Source organism: Erythrolamprus reginae, chromosome 2, assembly GCF_031021105.1.
Source record: "Erythrolamprus reginae isolate rEryReg1 chromosome 2, rEryReg1.hap1, whole genome shotgun sequence".
NCBI classification, from domain to species: domain Eukaryota; kingdom Metazoa; phylum Chordata; class Lepidosauria; order Squamata; family Dipsadidae; genus Erythrolamprus; species Erythrolamprus reginae.
In genome coordinates, this window is record NC_091951.1 from 251,541,180 (window position 1) to 251,560,285 (window position 19,106).

Genomic DNA, 19,106 nt, shown 5'->3' on the forward strand with positions numbered 1-19,106 from the left:
CCATAATTTACTATTTTATTTAATTTCTATACCACTCAACTCTCCAAAAGGAGTAATTGTTTTGTCTTCACCATAAAGACTTAAAACATACTAGAACACCTTTTATTATAAGTATCTCTATTATGAGCAGTGGGAAACCTATGACTAAGGCAGTGGTGGCGAACCTTTTAGAGACTGCAAGCCAAAACCCACTTTCTTGTCGCAAAGTGCCAACAAGGCAATTTAACCTGAATACTGAGGTTTTACTCCCTAAAATAATGATAAAGGCAGAGTTCAGCTAATTGTTCTACGAAAAATGTGATAAATGCACTTTTATGCCCCTTCATTTTTTCTGCTTTTGAAATATTATGCTCAATAACAATAAAACCTTTTGTAATATCATTTCTCTTTTTCTCTTTCCCTTTCTGTTTTTCTCTCTCTTTCCTTGCCTCTCTTCCTCTTTCCCTTCCTCTCTGCCTTTTTCTTTCTCTTCCTCTTTCCCTCCCTCTCTCTCTCTCTGCCTTTGCTTTTCTCTTTCTCACCCTGTTTCCATCCCTCTGTTTCTCTCTCTCCTTCCCTCCCTCTCTCATTGCCTTCATCTATTTCTCCACCCCACCCCTCCAAAACTGGTGCTGGGTGGTGGGAATCTGGAGGCTGATGAGCCTAGGAGCAGTGCACCGAAGTTCAGCTGTCTGGCAGGGAGGCATGGCACCCCAACATAGGCAGCTCTGCAGGAAAAGCAACTGACATCCGGGAGGCCAGAAGGAGCCTAGACCAGGGGTAGGCAAAGTTGTCTCTTCTATGACTTTTTTACTTCAACTCCGAGAATTCCTGAGCCAATCATGCTAGCTCAGGAATTCTGGGTGTTGCAGTCCACATGTCATACAAGAGCCAACTTTGCCTACCCCTGGCCTAGATGATCCAGGGTTGCATTGCGGCTCTGTGTCGTAATGAATTTCAGGAGGAGGAGGACCCCATCTCCTCCATTGGGAAACACCTGAGCTATGGTGGTGAATCTATAGGATCATGCGCGAGGTGGCATGCAGAGCCCTCTCTGTGGGTATGTGCGTCATCGCCCCAGCCTAGCTCCATCGCATTTCTTTGTCGGTTTCATTTTCAGGGAAACAAAAGTTTGTGGGACTAAAAAAAAAATTCACTCAATCAATTCCAACTTTGTGAGATCTTCTCCTTTCATGAGAAGTTGGAATTGATTGAGTGAATTTTTTTTTTAGTCCCACAATTTCATTCCCTGAAAATGAAACTGATGAAGAAATGTGATGGAGCTAGGCTGGAGTGATGATGCATGTGCCCACAGAGAGGGCTCTGCATGCCACCTCTCGCATGATGCTATAGATTCACCACCATAGGTCTAGGATTGTCCAAACCTTTCCACTGGTTGATTGTTCTCCCTGTTGGGAAATTTCTCCTTGGTTCTTGGTTGCTTTTTCCCTTGATTAGTTTCCATCCATTGTTTCTTTTCTTGCCTTCAGATGCTTTGGAAAACAAATTGATGCTCTCTGCTCTCTGCAGTCCTTCAAATATTGGAACACTGCTTTCGTGTCATCCCTAATCCTTCTTTTCATTAGAGTACATGTACCCAATTAGCTTCATCCTTGTTTCTCAACATTTTGTTGATATTGTGGCGACCAAAACTGGATGCAACATGGAATACTAGTGCCCAGTATGGAATTATAATTTACCCTTTTGCAGCAGGAAAGAAACCCTCACTCTGGTTCAATGTTTTCCCTACTGTATTTTTTAAGCATATTTGGTACGAGTGAGGCTGGGCATGAGAACAACTAACAAACTTCAGTTTTGTAAAAGGGGGAAAAATGACATTCTATGGTAGCTAATAGATGTGCAAAAGAAAATGATAATCTGGAAAGATCGAAACCAGAGAATTTCTGAGATTAGTTGCAGCTTCCTACTTTCTTCTCTCCTGGTAAGTCACTTTCCTGAAGGATTTGCTTGGTGGACTGCAGGCGGCCTTTATGGAGGTTGCTGATCTCAGAATGCAGTTGATCCATTTCATTCTTAAGGTCCTGAATTTCATGGAATTGATCTTCCAGCAGATGTTGAGATTTCCTTGTAATAAAGGAGGGGAAATGGGTGTCAGGATTATATGCAAAACTCTGAAAAACTGATAAATGGCAAAGCAAAAGGATACAAACCCATTCTATTGTTGCTTCCGTCTAGTGTTGCCTGGATTTTTGCTGTAGACTAGTGTAATACAGCTGGTCCTTGACTTACAACCATTCATTTAATAAGGCCGAAATTACAGTGGCACTGAAAAAAGTGATTTCCGACCACTTTTCACATTTAGGACTGTTGCGGCCTCCCCATGGTCACATGACAAAGATTCAGATGCTTGGCAACTGATTCATATTTATGACGGTTGCAGAGTCCCAGTGTTGTGATCATCTTTTTGCAACCTTTTTATAGACAAAGTCAATTAGGGAAGCCAGATTCATTTAATAACCATGGTATCAACTTAACAAAGGCAGAGTTTCACTTAACCAGCGTAGCAAGATAGTGGTAAACGGGCAAAAATCACTTAACAAATGTCTCATTTAGCAACAAAAACATTTGGGCTCAATTGTGGTCGTAAATTGAGGACTGACTGTAACTGCTTTCCAGACCATTCCTGGGCCTGCAATGCACCAGCTAATTATTGTGGTTACATAAAACTGGATATTAAGGCATTTCCGCCGAATCTGAAGGATGTTAGAATCAAGAAAGGAGATATTAAGCATGCCTGACCCCAATACGGTAAACCAGGGATGTCAAACTCAATTTCATTGAGGGGCGCATCAAATTTTTTTCCGGTGTTGGCGGAAAAGTATAGTGTCTGAGCGACAGTCCCTTTGGGACTGGGCGGCATAGATAAACAAACAAACAAACAAACAAATAAATAAAAAATCCCTTCTTTTTTTATTAAAAGAAATTAATAATAAAACAAAACCAAATTATATTACTATTATTATCTCAACAGTTCACACCCACACACCCACACACCCACACCCACACACACACACACACACATACAAACAAACGGCTGGGGGTTATTATTTGGGTGCTTTTTACCATATCCTTTAAATCAAGAGTCATTTCTCTCTCTTTCTCTCTCCCATTCTTGCTCTCTCTCTCTCTCTTTCTCTCTATTGCTTTCTCTCTCTCTCACTCTTTCTTTCTTTCTATCCATCTCTCTTGCTTTCTTTTTCTTCTCTCTCTTGCTAGCTCTCTCCCCCCTTTCATCTCTCTTTCTCTCTTTTTTTCTTTCTCTCTCTCTCTTGCTTTCTTTCTCTTCACTCTCTTGTTAGCTCTCTCCCCCCCTTTCATCTCTCTCTCTCTTTCTCTCTTGTTTTCTTTCTCTCTCTCTATTGCTTTCTTTCTCTTCTCTCTCTTGCTATCTCTATCTCCCCCCCCCTTTCTCTCTCTCTCTTAGCAGCGGCATTGGGCAGTAGCCCTTGGGCGGTGGCAGGGTGATCGCCGTGAGGCGATGAGGGGGCTGCGAGAGCGCTTTCTCCAAGCGCTTCAGGAACGCTTGCCCTGCCTCTACTGCAGCCCCCTTGCTGGAAGTCTGGGACGAAAGCGCTCCCAGCGAAGGGGCTGCGAGAGGGGCGGGGCAGGCATTCTCGAAGCCTTTGGAGAAAGCCCTCTCTCGCAGCCCCCTGGCTGGCTGGCAGCACTTTTGTCCCACAGCCGCTACTGCCGCGAGAGAAGTCGCGCCCCAACGCAGGAGGTGGCGGAGGAGGAGAGGGGGCGGATCGGGCGGGCGGGGAGCAGGGCTGAGAAGCCAGGGGCACGTTTGCCCGGAGGCACTGTGGGGAGGTAGGTGCGGCCGCGGCTCCCTTTGCTCCTACTGCCGCACCTCCCCCCCCCCGCGGGCTGGCAGGGGGATGGGGAGCGCTCGCTCGCAGCTTACAGCAAAAAGTTCCCTGGAGGCTCAATTTTTTTGCTGTGAAAGCCTCCTGCAGACCTCACCCACCGCATGTGGTCCACCCGAGCGCTGTTTTTGCCAACAGAGGAACAAGAAGCCAATCTTTACTGTTTCCAGGGCAGTCCCGCGAGCCGGATGTGGCCCATGGGCCTTGGGTTTGACAGCCCTGCCCTAAAGATAGTCAGGAATGAATCTTTTTGAATTTGAGGGAACTTCCTTCCACAGAAAGGTGGATAGAATTGCAGCTTAAATATTTTCTCCTTGGGTGTGAAAGAATGTTGCACTGTAGTCTCTAACCAAAAGCAAATGCATACTTATCAAGAGGGCTTCCAATGTGTTTTCAGTCTTAGGATTGCCTCCAAAGGGATTGGTGTAGGCCAGGAACAGGCAAAGTTGGCTCTTCTATGACATGTGGACTTCAACTCCCAGAATTCCTGAGGTAGCATGATTGGCTCAGGCATTCTGGGAGTTGAAGTCCACAAGTCATAGAAGAGCCAATTTTGCCTACCCCTGGTGTAGGCCAAGGATGGAATTGGACAACCTATTATTTTAACCCTAATGCAGGGGTCGACAAAGTTGTTCAGAATCTAGGAGCCAGCCAAAAAATTTAGGAGCCAGAATTTTTTTTAAGCAAACTTGGTTTTTAATTTAACAAAAAAAAAATTACAAACGTTATAAACAACATTTTACTTTTAAATGCAATATCGCAATGGAGTAACAAAGTTATATGGCATTATTTCTCTATACCATCATAATGCATTTAATCTCCAACTGATGCACATGAACAGTTGGCAATCCTATTCTATCACAACTAGTTTCATATTTTAAGCTTCAGAAAATCTTTGCAGTAGGAATGTCAACTGACATTAGTACAGGTACAGATTAACAGAGTTGGAAGGGACCTTATAGGTCATCTAGTCCAACCCCCTGCCCAAGCAGACCCTATACCATTTCTGACACATGGCAGTACATTCTCTTTTTGAAAGCTTCCAGTGATGAAGCTCCCACAACTTCTGAATGCAAGCTGTTCAATTCCCAAGGTTGTGTACTTTTTTTACTCTCCTTTCATTGTTCTCTTTTCCTAGTTTCCTAAGAGTGGGAAAAGGCTACACTATGCCACCTAGGATTTTTTATGATCTCTAATATTAATATGTTACTCTACTCTGAGCCATGGTTACAACCATTGGTACCCGCATGGGGCTGTTAAGTTATGAAATATATTGTAACATCACAACACAAAACCTGACATACACTGAACTTGTGCTTGATATCAGGATTCAAGTACAAAAGTATAGGCTTTGCATCAAAGATTTTGTCTCTTTTTAAAATAACGGGTTTTAAGTGAATTCCTCTTAATTATTTTTATTCTTGATTGTATATTTTTAACTGCTATTAGCCACCTAGGATCACAATGGTGAGCTGGTTGCCACATAAACTGAATGGAATAAATTAGTGTAGCCTAGAGAATTCTAATTGTAATATTTAGGGGGGGGGGGAATCAGACCAAAAACACAGAATTAAAAAGTATTAAGAAGTGGAGAAAGAAGACCTTAATTATCTTAACTGTTTAGTATTATTTCTAAAGGGAGTAAAGGTTTTAATATTTTTTAAGACACATAGAATGTCTTCTGACTTTATTTCTCTTCAATATGCAGTCCACTATTATAAACTTTCTCTGTGTGGAATGTATCATTACTATTTACATATAAGCAGTAGTATTAATATTTGCAGAAAATATCTTCAGATAATAACTTTTACATTATTTCAAGTTTTAATATAAAAAGCTCTTAAAGTACACATGTAATAGAGAGAAAATTGCTATCAGTGAACAAATCTTTGAAATTGGTACAAATTACTCACATGCAATAGTTTCTGATGCAGGACAAAATGTATTAATTGGTTGTAGAACATAAAAAATGTACTTATTATGGTATCCATTATTAGACAAAATTAATATAGAAAAAAAATTCCCTTGAACAGTTCTGGAAGGATGCAGGTGTGAATCACCAAAAAATACCTTTCATTGTTACACTGACAGAAAACTTCATTGGATCAAAGTTTATTGTATCAGCAGGGTGAACCGTGCAACTATTTTCTGAACTTGATTTTGACTATATGCGAAAACTATCACCTATTAGTTGTACTGTTAGGAACTGCATTCTATATAGACAAATGAAGAACCACCTCCCCACTCAGCTCAGTGACATCAGCATTTCATTCAGGTATCAGAATTGCTATTCCAGGCAGGTATATAGCTTATTATCATTCCTTGAGCTTGCTGGGCCAACAACAGATAACTTGTAGCCTTACCTACTCTGAGTTTAAAATCTTAGGAGGAAAAAAGTATTTAAAATTAATTTCTAATCTACAGAATTGCAAACAAAATCTACATATAGAATGGCATGAATTATTCACGCAAAATCTAATGCAATCTACTAACTGAACAAGTTGCTTAACCTTCCTGCAGGGTGCATTATGGTCGGAAGTCACCGCGCACGCGGCCGGAGGAGGAATGAACAAAACCTCACGCCGGGAGGGGAGGGGCTTCCGCTTCTCTCCGAAGGCGGGTGAGCGGCCAAGATCGGAGCGTCTGTGTGCGGTGGGGGGGAGTGAAGGGGTTCGAGTAGGAGGCGGAATGGAGGCAAGGGAGGGAGGGAGAGACGCACGCAAGCGCAGGGGACGCTGGGAAAGCAGCTCGCTCCGAGGTTGATGGGCGGAGCTACGGAAGCCAAGATGTACCATTTCTGGGCGTAAACACAAGGCGGGAAAAATATACTGTATACATACAGTACAGCAGGCAACATTTTCTAGGCGCCAGACAACATTTTCTAGGCGCCACTGGCGACCAGGCGCCTGGGTTTGTCGATCCCAGCCCTAATGTACATGAGATAATGAAGCTTGAGGCTTACATTCCTAGACCAATGCATGCCTGGCTGGGGAATTCTGGAAATTTGCCAAGGTTGGGCAGCCCTGTCTTAGTTCCTGTAGTTCTAAGCCTGGCTGCATTTCAATAAGCCACATTCCCAGAGATTTGTACAGTTCTTTTCCTTTAAACCATAACTTTTCTTCCATATCTTAGGTTTGAAGGGGGAGAGGCCTCTTTCCAATGTTTTGGTTTATTGGGTGACGATTTCCAGACTTTTTCTTTTAAAGCTTGTGTGCATTCTTGTTTTTAACTATTGTATTTTGTAAATTTCCCAGAGTCATGAGATAGATTTAAGCAGTTTATACATTTAATTAATGAGTAAAGTCTTTTTCTTTAACCCTGCTGTTCTGTTTTTAAAAAGTTACAAATCTTCTGTTCCCGGGTCACCCTGACCCGGACCGAAAACTCTTCATTTGCAGTGCTTATGTTTGGTCAATTTGAATACTTTTTTCACTTGGAAAGTAGTCTGAACATATCTGCACACAATGATATGAAAATTGAACTGAAGAAATTAATCCTTATTGGTTTATTTTGCACATAAATATGCCCCCCCCCCCGTTTTTGGTGAATTTTTTTTAGGTTTATTGATAAGTATGCCTGCAAAATGCATTCTATTTTACTAAAGTTGGTGTGGGATTGGTAGCTTGAACATTTCTGAACATAATGATATGAAAATTGAGCTGGAAAAATTGATGCATATTGGTTTATTTTGTTGATGAAATGCACGCCCCCCCCGGTTTTTTTTAAAATAGTCTTCACTTTATGGATAGTTTTGATAGCAAAATACATTCTATTTTACTAAAGTTGGTGTGGGATTGGTAGCTCGAACATTTCTGAACATAATGATATGAAAATTGAACTGGAAAAATTGATGCATATTGGTTTATTTTGTACATAAATGTATGCCTCCCCCCATGTTCAATTATTTCAATTTATATAAAAATTATGCTGTTAATTTCAAACTTACATACTTTTTTTTAGTAAAATGGATTTGTTTCATAAAATTAGTTCTCTGGCTACAATGTGGTTTATTTTCAAAAGGATATTCCAAATATTTCTAGCCAAATATGTATAAAAAGTGGCAATAATGGCACACAGCAAGGCCGAGGGGGGGGGTGGCACTTTTGTGGCAAAAATAAACCAATAAGAACAATTTTTTCCAGTTCATTTATATTTTTCTTATATTCAGAAATGTTCAATTTAGTATATCAAACCTTTTGGGGGGAAATTCCTTAGGGATTTGTAGCCTTAAAAAATAGAAACTGACACGAAATTCAGAAAGGATGGGGGGAGGGGCTTTTTGATCAAAATAAAAATATAAGTCTCAATTTTTCCAGTTCAATTTTCATATCATTATGTTCAGAAATGTTCAAACTAGTTTTCCAGTGGAAAAAGTTTTCAAAAAGACCAAATTCAAGTACCTAAAAAACCTCATTTTGTTCCGGGTCTATATGACCCGAACAGACTAAACGTGACTTTTTTTTTGCCCAGAAAATTTTTTTCCCCCCCACCCCCAAAAATATTTTTTTGATGATCAGCATTGTTAAATTGAGTAAATGAATGCCTAAGATTTTAAAGAATATTTCGGATTTGGAGCATAAAAAAATAAAAAGTGAAAATGGTTGCAAGCAGCTGAGGGGGGGAGGAGGCCTTATTTCTGATGTTAAAAAACCAGTAAGAATCATTTTTTTCAGTTCCTGTATATTTTGCTTATATTCAGAAATGTTCAAGCTACCAATCCCACACCAACTTCAGTAAAATAGAATGCATTTTGCAAGCAAAACTATCCATAAATTGAAAAAACTTTCACAAAAACAGGGTGGCGTGCATTATATCAGCAAAATAAACCAATAAGAATTACTTTTTTCATTTCAATTTTCATATCATTGTGTGCAGAAATGTTTAGACTACTTTCCAAGTGAAAAAAGCTTTTAAAAAGACCAAACATAAGTACTGCAAATGAAGAGTTTTCGGTCCGGGTCAGGGTGACCCGGGAACAGAAGATTTGTAACTTTTTTTGCCCAGCAAAAACTAAGCCCCCCACCCCCCCAAAAAAAATTCTCATAGAGAGAACCCCTGAAATGATGAAAAGTCATGAAATTTCAAGTTTCAGATATGCAGGGAAAATTTTTTACAGGGACTCAAACTTGGCTTCGGGTCAAATAGACCCGAAACAGAACAGCAGGGTTTTAAGATATTTTGGAGGGATGTATAATAGTCTTACCAGAGATTGTTCAGCTCAGTTTCATACATTTTTGCTAGTTCCTGTTGGAAGGGAAAAAACATATGATTCAACTTTTATATGAACAATTTTTTACGTGGACTTCAATCATAGTTAACTTTAGTTAATTTATGACCATTTTAGAATATATATCTATATATATCTATATCTATCTATCTATCTATCTATCTCTATCTCTCTCTCTCTCTCTCTCTCTATATATATATATATATATATATATATATATATATATATATATATATATATGTACAGTATATGCTTCTTGACTTAAATTCAATTCCATACCTCCCCAGCCAGAATTATGCAGTAAATTATAATCTTATCATTTAGTGATTGCCTCAGATAGTGAGAATTTACCATTACATAGATGATGAAAAACTAACTTAGAAACATAGAAACATAGAAGTCTGACGGCAGAAAAAGACCTCATGGTCCATCTAGTCTGCCCTTATACTATTTTCTGTATTTTATCTTAGGATGGATATATGTTTATCCCAGGCATGTTTAAATTCAGTTACTATGGATTTATCTACCACGTCTGCTGGAAGTTTGTTCCAAGGATCTACTACTCTTTCAGTAAAATAATATTTTCTCATGTTGCTTTTGATCTTTCCCCCAACTAACTTCAGATTGTGTCCCCTTGTTCTTGTGTTCACTTTCCTATTAAAAACACTTCCCTCCTGGACCTTATTTAACCGTTTAATATATTTAAATGTTTCGATCATGTCCCCCCTTTTCCTTCTGTCCTCCAGACTATACAGATTGAGTTCATTAAGTCTTTCCTGATACGTTTTATGCTTAAGGCCTTCCACCATTCTTGTAGCCCATCTTTGGACCCGTTCAATTTTGTCAATATCTTTTTGTAAGTGAGGTCTCCAGAACTGAACACAGTATTCCAAATGTGGTCTCACCAGCATTCTATATAGTGGGATCATAATCTCCCTCTTCCTGCTTGTTATACCTCTAGCTATGCAGCCAAGCATCCTACTTGCTTTCCCTACCGCCTGACTGCACTGTTCACCCATTTTGAGACTGTCAGAAATCACTACCCCTAAATCCTTTTCTTTTGAAGTATTTGCCAACACAGAACTGCCAATACAATACTCAGATTGAGGATTCCTTTTCCCCAAGTGCATTATTTTACATTTGGAAACATTAAACTGCAGTTTCCATTGCTTAGACCATTTATCTAGTAAAGCTAAATCATTTACCATATTACAGATGCCTCCAGGAATATCAACCCTATTGCACACTTTAGAGTCATCGGCAAATAGGCAAACCTTCCCTACCAAACCTTCCCCTATGTCACTCACAAATATATTAAAAAGAATAGGACCCAGAACAGACCCTTGTGGCACACCGCTTGTAACCTGACCCTGCTCAGAATACTCGCCATTAACAATAACTCTCTGATGTCTACGCTTCAGCCAGCTGCAAATCCATTGAACTATCCAGGGATTAAGTCCAATCTTCACTAATTTATCTATCATCTCTTTATGTGGAACCGTATCAAAGGCTTTGCTGAAGTCCAGGTAGGCAATATCCACGGCACCACCTTCATCCAACACCTTTGTGACATAGTCAAAGAAATCAATGAGATTAGTCTGACATGATTTGCCTTCAGTAAAGCCATGCTGATTTGGGTCTAATAAGTTATTGTTTTTTAGGTGCTGATTTATCCTCTTTTTGAGTAGAGTCTCCATCATTTTAACTACAACTGATGTCAAGCTAACTGGCCTGTAGTTACCAGCTTCTTCTGTACTGCCCTTCTTGTGAATAGGCACAACACTGGCCATTCTCCAATCCTCAGGAACTTCTCCTGTTAACAAGGATTGGTTAAACAAATCAGTCAGGGGGGGTAGTAATGACAGATCTGAGTTCTTTAAGAACTCTGGGGTGGATGCCATCTGGACCCATTGTTTTATTTATCTTTAATCGTTCAAGTTCTTCTAAGACATCGGCTTCTAAGATCACTGGAGCTGAATCCGTACAGCTGGAAGCAATGCTATATCCCTCTATAGTATTATTTTGTAAGGTATCTTTTGAGAAAACTGAACAGAAGTAGCTATTGAAATGGTCAGCGATCTCCTTATTCCCATTAATGCATTTATTATTCCCGGTACTAAGCTTCGTGATGCCGCAGTTTTTCTTCTTCTTATCATTAATATATCTGAAGAAGGTTTTATCCCCCTTCTTTACAAATTTGGCAATTTCTTCCTCTTTTGAGGCTTTAGCAGCATATATTATCTGTTTCGCCTCCTTCTGTCTCATTTTATACACCTCCCTATCAGCTATACTTCCAGACTCTTTATACCTCCTATAGGCAGCCTTTTTTTCATTGACTATAGCCCTTACATCATTGCTAAACCATAGCGGTTTCTTCTTCCTTTTACCTTTAGTTATTTGTCTTACATACAGTCCAGTGGCTTTTAAGATGGCCTTTTTTAATACAGTCCACTGGGTGCTCGCTCCTGCCATTTTATCCCTCCCCTTTAATTCATTATCTAAATATTCTCCCATTGCATTAAAATTTGTTTTTCTGAAATCCAATACTTTGGTTGCATTATAGGATTGCTCACAATGAGTTTTTACATCAAACCACAAACATAGATGGTCACTGCAACCTAAATTTTCTCCCACCTTGACATCTGAAACCCAATTCCCATTCGTAAAAACTAAATCTAGAATATTCTCCCCTCTAGTTGGTGTCTTAACCAGCTGTGCCAGAGCTGCTCCTGTAAAGGCCTCTACTATATTCTTACTTTTGCATGTAAGGGCACTGGGGATATTCCAGTCAACATCAGGCATGTTGAAATCACCCATAACCACAATATCTCCCTTTACTGCCATTTGGGTAATTTCATCCACCATCTTGTTGTCATATTCCTCGGATTGCCCTGGAGGCCTATAGATCACCCCAATTCTAATGACAGAACCTTCTTTATTTTGCATGCAAATCCAGAGAGTCTCTAGATCTTGACACGTATTTTGAATTAGTGTTGTTTTTAGACTTTCTTTAATATAAATGGCTACTCCACCTCCCCTTCTCTCTATTCTATCCTTCCTATACAGTGTATATCCTGGTATGGATATTTCCCATTCATTAGAATCCTTAAACCATGTCTCAGTTATGGCAACCAGGTCCAAATTATCTCTAGATATTATGGCCATTAATTCACAGAGCTTGTTGCTCAAGCTTCGAGCATTTGTGCACATTACCCGAAGAACATTATTTTCGTTATTAGTTTGCCCCTTATCATCAACAACTACATCTATATTATTTGCAGCTCCCTTTTCATAAGCTTCCAAAAACTGCTTTATCCTCATTGGTCGGGGACAGAAATCACCCCCATCAGTTACATCTCTGTCCCCTTTACCTAGTTTAAATGCCTGTCCAAAAAAGTTCTGAATTCCTCACCGAGTACCTGGGTACCTCTGTATGATGGATGCAAACCATCCCTCTTAAACAACTCCCTATTAGACCACCTACTGACATCATGACTTACATAGCCAAAACCTTCAGCTTTACACCACTGCCTTAACCACTCATTAAACTCTCTGATACACGTTGTTTTATCCTCTTGGCCACAAACCGGTAACACCTCTGAGAAAGTCACTGAATCAGTTATTTTACCCAGCTCCACACTTAGACATTGAAAATCTCTTTTTACTACATTAACATTTCTCTGGGACAAATCATTTGTGCCAAGATGCACCACCACATCAACGTTATTACCTTTACTCACAGTCTTAACAATGTTTGTAATCCACCTCCTGTCCCTGCTGGCAGTGGCCCCTGGGAGACACCTCAGCACCTTCACCACATCCTTGCTCTGTCCCAAATCAACACCTCTAACGGTCGAATCACCCACAAGAAAATGTGTCCTCTTTTTATTTCTACTAACTGCACTTGATGGTTTGGTGACATTTACGACAACTTCCCCTTTGAACATCAACTTGGGAATCAATAACCACATTTACCTTTACAACATCATTTGGTTACCTGTCCACATTACCTTGTGCTTATCCCATACCCTCTGGTAGAGCCAATACATTTTAATTTATGTTTGCTTGTTTGTGTCCTACTTTCCATTATATATATATTTTTACAAAATATCCCAACATACCTTCTTCCTCTTATTTTTCCCACAATAACAATCTGAAGTGAGTTAAGGTGAGTGTGTGTGACAGGGCCAAGATCAGCCAGCTGACTTTCAAGGTTAAGGCAGGACTAGAACTCAGTGTTTCCTGGTTTCTAAGCCAGCATTTTAATTGCTATATCAAACCCAAGCAAGCTGTCACTTCCTGAGCTGCTTGTTTGTGTAGCAGTGGTTACTCCAAAACTGCTGAGAACAACTTAACAGGCTCAGTTGTGTAACGTTAATTAGTTGATTACAGCCTGGTAGCAGCTGCTGCCTGGAATTGACAAAATCCTAGTCACTTAGGAGGCATTTGCCTCCTAAGAAGCTGCAGCTACACTCCTTTCAATGCATATTCCCCATTATGTACCTGCTCACTCTCTTTCCAGTGAATGTAAATGCAAACACCATTCCCATTCTTTCTCATTATCCCAGTGCCAGGGGGATAATTTCAAACGATGGGGAGTAGGGGAAAAGGGGTATATGATTTGGCCATTTCTCCAGGTTCTTCATAAATTGAGTTCTCACTACACCTTCCACACTGCTTGGAGCCCCTCCCTTATGATACCAGATTGCAACGCCTTGGTCCCTTCAGCCTTGAAAGACGGAGTTTAAGGGGTGACTTGATCGAAGTGTATAAAATCATGCATGGGATAGAAAAGGTGGATAGAGAAAATTATTTTCTCTATCACACAATACTAGGGCAAGGGGGCACTCCTTAAAGCACATAGGTAAGAACGCGAGGACAAATCAAGGGAAATATTTCTGAACAACGGACTTGTAGTTTGTCAATTGCAGTCACTCTAACAAGGAGTACCTGTTTTTGGAGAATGCAAAAGTAGAGGAGCCAAGATTGCTACTTGAGACATTCTTTTATATTTAAAAAATAAAATCCAGATTTTAACTGTCACTTCTATGATGACAGATTATACACAAATTCACTTGCTGTTTTCCAGATACAACATTTCTGGTAGCCTCAAAACCCAAGAAAACAAATGTGAACAGCATCTTTGATGGCCTCTTATTATCGAGCAAGGGCTTGTTTCCATTGAGAATTGTTACTGAGGAAAGGATCTTTGTGTGTGGCAGCCTTTTTGTCTTGAGGCCAAATTCTCAAATTCTCTATGAGTTCCCCAATCTGGCCCCAAACTATTTCGATGACTTCCTTTTCTGTCCCTTACATGCAATGGTGTTTACCTTTGATGACAGGCCATCGGATAATTGCAGGTATTGACAAACAGTATAAACTGTGCCTGTAAGAAACAAACAAAACTGGGAAGTTTCTACAATGAACTCTACAAATGCCTTTTGTCTTGAAGCTTCATGTCCAAGAAATTGCTAAAATTACACAGAATATTAGGAAAGATGTTCCTCTAGCATGTTATCCTCTTTTCTCAAAACTCTTCAAGAAGGACATTAATCCTACCTACACTGAAATTTGGCAACTTTATTGAACACTGGGCACGTTCTCTCCTTCCTTTTGAAAGAATAGAAAAGCTTTTTAGTTTTATAAACACAGAGAAATATAGAAGTGCATATAAGAAAAATATCACCACACACAACCATTTTCCACTACCTGAAGGAGCATTTAAAATCTCACTTTTTTCTACCGATACTTACTATTCAAACAGCCTTCATTTACTTCAACCACCTACCCAAATTGTCTCTTACAGAAGCTCTTTCAGTACTGAGAGAAAAATCTGTATCTGAGAAAAAGGTGAACGGTCATAGGATATACAATAACATGCCCTTGTTTGCAGGTTGGATACTTCCGCTGTGCAGTTCCATGCGTATTCGTCCTGTAAGAATCTGCAGTTGGATCCTGGTTCAGAGGAGCAGGAGTTGGAGCTGGGACTGTCCAACAGGGAAGACATAGTCCTCTATAAATGAGTGGAAAGTCAAGGGGATGAGGATGAGGAAGTCCCAAGGCCGTCTGGCAGTGAGAGGGGAGGGGGCAACCGGATGGGGGTCCTCCAGCAGGAGCATAGCAGCTGCAGAGGACCAACAGAGATGGTAGCCTCTCAGTGGTGGGCTGCTACCTGTACGCCTCGGAGCTCCATTCCGCTAGACTGCGCAATTTGCGTGCAACCACTCTGATGCCGTCTTCAATATTCTGGTGACTGGCGCCATGTTTTTTTTTTTAAATGTCTTTTTTGCTTCCTGCACATTCGCAGAAGCAAAATCCTGCGAGGGGATGCTCAGGTGCGCGAAATGTCATTGATTTTTTGCTTCTCCACATGTGTGGAAGCAAAAAATCACTGAAATTGCATGCAAGCGAGCGTCCCCTCGGGAGATTTCAGCAAGTTTTTGTTTCATGCGCAAAAAACCCACATGTGGGAACGCACGCACAGGCGCACATCCATGACCACCCGAATGAGTAGGATGCCCATGCAGCGCACCGGTATGCAGGTAAGTTGAACCCGCCGCTGCTCTAGACTGCCTCTGACAAGGAACGGATGAGGAGAGCAGAGTGGAGAGGGGCAGAGAGGAGATCAGCGAGGTTGCTTACAAGGAAGCACCCAGTCCTTCCTCAGAAGGAAAGCTGGGGAAGGTTGATTGAATCAGATGCTTGAGAAGGCGTGTCTGTCGGGAACACTTGCTTGTTTTGATGTGCTTCTTCACAGCTTCTCTGGATCCTGTTCCTTGAATATTGGGCTTGGTCTCAGCTCTCAGACTTTAGACTCTTGGACTATTATTTGGTTGCTGAAACTCTGGACTTATCTCCAGTGAAGGGCTACCAAAATTTTACTACCACATTGCGGGCGTGGCTTATGCAAGATGCCCTGCATTTTCTTTCAACATCTTTCAATGCAAATTGGGTGCTCTGGGGCGGAGCCCCATTTTTGCTACCCCACTCCGTTCCCCCCCCCCATCCAGGCAGTAGCCCCACCCCTGCTTATCACCCTCTTTCCTCGTGGGAAACCTTCCTTAGCCACTGCCTTGCCCGCCTGACGTGAGTTAAAACATGAACTTTTCTGGATAAAATCTGGCACATTGGGACTTCTGACACTCAGGTCATCGACACAAGCACCTTTTTTGTTCAATCCATGAGAACCTCCTGCTATTCAGATGTTTTTCTTTCAAATCTCAAGTGGAAGTACTTACCATAAATGACTGAGGCAGCTATGGTGAGCAACATCAAGCATTTCACGCAGTTATCCATTTGGCTTCTGTGGAGGAAGGTAGGATCATTAAGGAAAAGTCAATAGACGGGAAAATTCTTAGGATAAAAATGCTAAGGATAAGAATGGGAATTTTGATAATGGCGAAGGCCACTCAAGGGCATTGCTCGTTCTTTTCCCAACCAGAGAGGTTTATTAACAAGTCATTCTGAGGGTTGCTGCTGCTTCATGTTTTTTCTCTCTCCTCTCTTTTCCTTGCTTGATATCTGCCATAAAACAATGCATGGTGTGATGTCATCAAACAGGGTGTTTCCTTAACCCCTAGTGCCAATGGTATCACACCATACATTATGGCTATGCTAGCTGTTGCATGAGAAAGGGAAGAAACACCTAGGACAGGGGTAGACAAAGTTGGCTCTTCTATGACTTGTCAACTTCAGCTCCCAGAATTCCTGAGCCACTCATGCTAGCTCAGGAATTCTGGGAGTTGAAGTCCACATGTCATAGAAGAGCCAACTTTGCCTAGCGCTGACCTAGGAAGATGCATCTATTGAGTTCAACCAGTTCAGTTTAAGGTGTTAGCAGCATTGTTAGGTATCAGATAGGGGCCTTTCCCAAACTGGATATGCAGATATGGAATTGGAAATTGCCTGCATGTAAAACAGGTCAAGCATCAAATTCTAGGCAATGCTCAGGTTATTACATTGCTTGAGATATGGAAAAGCAGAAGTGAGAGTAAAAGAAATAGTAGAGTTAATGAAAACCAGCAAGAGGATCAGCAGAAAGACTACTTGTGAAGTAGAGGAAGACATAACATAAGCTTTCTTCCTGCAAGTAATGGAGGAGAGAGGCAGCTTGAGTCTATGCAAAGGATTCAAGAAGTCCATGGGTGTTTCAACTGGGTTTATTTCAACATGGCCAACTCTCCATAGGATGATTCACTGCGGGACAAGAATTACACTAATATCAAAGAAATGGTGGAATAGAATCACTGAAGAATGGAAAATTTAATATTTTAAAATTTATTTTAAATAATAAAATTGAATTGTTAAATTGTCCCATGGCGAGTTGTCCTGATGTGAGTTGGCCATGGTGAATTGACAGTGGCAGGTTTGGTTGCAGCTACTTGGCTGGGATGGATTGATTGATTCATTGGTTGATTGATTGATTGACTGATTCATTCATTCATTCATTCACTCACTCAGTCATTCATTCATTCATTTGGTTTTCTGAATGGTTTATCCCATTTCCATTCCCAACTCAGCCAGTGTGGACAACTTTCACCACCAAAGAAATTGCTGAATACGTTGGCTGGAGAAGATATGTGGTTTGGAGAATCTGAGAGAAGTAGACTTGAATTTAGAGGGAGGGACTTGGGACTAGGAAGAGAGAGAGAGAGAGGAACTGCAAATGGGACCATGCAGAATCTGTTACTTTTAAAGTCAAGGAAGGATGAAATTAAGGATAATTAATCTGTGCATAAAAGGTACCATTAAAACACAATAATTGAATATTTTATAGTTATAATACATTATTTTCATATAAAACATGGATTTATAATCAAAATAATTTTTAAATATTTAAATTCATGGGGATGTGCATGGGGGTTCAAAAATGCATGCAGGGAGTGGAGGGGCAGGAGGTCACTTGTATATGCAGGGAGTGGGGGAGCATAGGGGGAGTGTGCACATATGCGGGGTGCATGCAGGGGAGTTGTGTGGGCAATTGCAAGGCTGGGTGTGTGTCGCACACGCATTGCGTTATGGGTGTCAAAGTATGCTTTCGGCAAGTGACAATAAAAATTTTAATCACCAATGTGTTAGGGTAACACCTCTTTAGCCTATTTAAAGTCTTGCATGTCATCTAATATATGATATTTTCAACCTCTACCCTGCCCAACGTAGAACTTCTGCAATGGAGAAGACGATTAGATGCAGAGTTAGCTGTCTTGATTATGATTTCTTTCCAAAAGAGGTTTTGGACATTGTTACATTGCTACTTACCTTATACAGCAGCAGAATTGTAAAAGTTTTCGAAGAAAGCAGATAATAGAATACACAATAAGGCTAGGAATGCAGCATATGGTTTCTGTGAAACAGAACAATTCACAAAACAATTAAGGTGTTGATTCTGAAGGTTTATAAAGTACCGTATATACTCGAGTATAAGTCGACCCGATTATAAGCCGAGGCACCTACTTTTGCCACAAAAACTGGGAAAACTTATTGACTCGAATATAAGTCCAGGGTGGAAAATACAGTGGCTACTGGTAACTTATAAAAATGGAATATTCTTCTATTGTAGCTTCTTAAAATTGTTTTTGTAGGAGAATAAAAAAACATATGAAGAACGGTTGCAAGAACTGGGTATATCTAATTTAATGAAAAAAGGGACCATGGGAGACATGATAGCATTCTTCCAATATCTCAGAGTTTGCCACAAAGAAGAAAGAGTCAACCTATTCTCCAAAGCACCCGAGGGCAGAACTAGAAGCAATGGGTGGAAACTAAACAAGGAGAGAAGCAACTTAGAACTAAGGAGAAAATTCCTGATAGTTGGAACAATGAATCTGTGGAAGAGCCTGCCACCAAAAGTTGTGAATTCTCCAACACTGGAATGTTGGATACTCATTTGTCTGAAGTAGTGTAGGGTTTCCTGCCTCGGCAAGGGGTTAGACCAGAAGACCTTCAAGGTCACTTCCAACCCTGTTGTTATTATTATATTATATAACTTTTTTCCTTCCAAAATGTTTTTTATT

The 19,106-nt window shown here is 40.5% G+C and overlaps 1 protein-coding gene across 1 annotated transcript in view; it reads right to left on the minus strand.

The window, feature by feature from the left end:
• Window positions 1-19,106, minus strand: part of LOC139159561 (sperm-associated antigen 4 protein-like) — a 32,801-nt gene that overhangs the window by 11,259 nt on the left and 2,436 nt on the right. Inside the window, 5 exon segments of the mRNA XM_070736870.1 lie at window positions 1,908-2,064; window positions 9,070-9,110; window positions 14,424-14,479; window positions 16,332-16,396; window positions 18,352-18,436. Of these exon segments, the coding sequence (XP_070592971.1) occupies window positions 1,908-2,064; window positions 9,070-9,110; window positions 14,424-14,479; window positions 16,332-16,396; window positions 18,352-18,436 (404 nt within the window).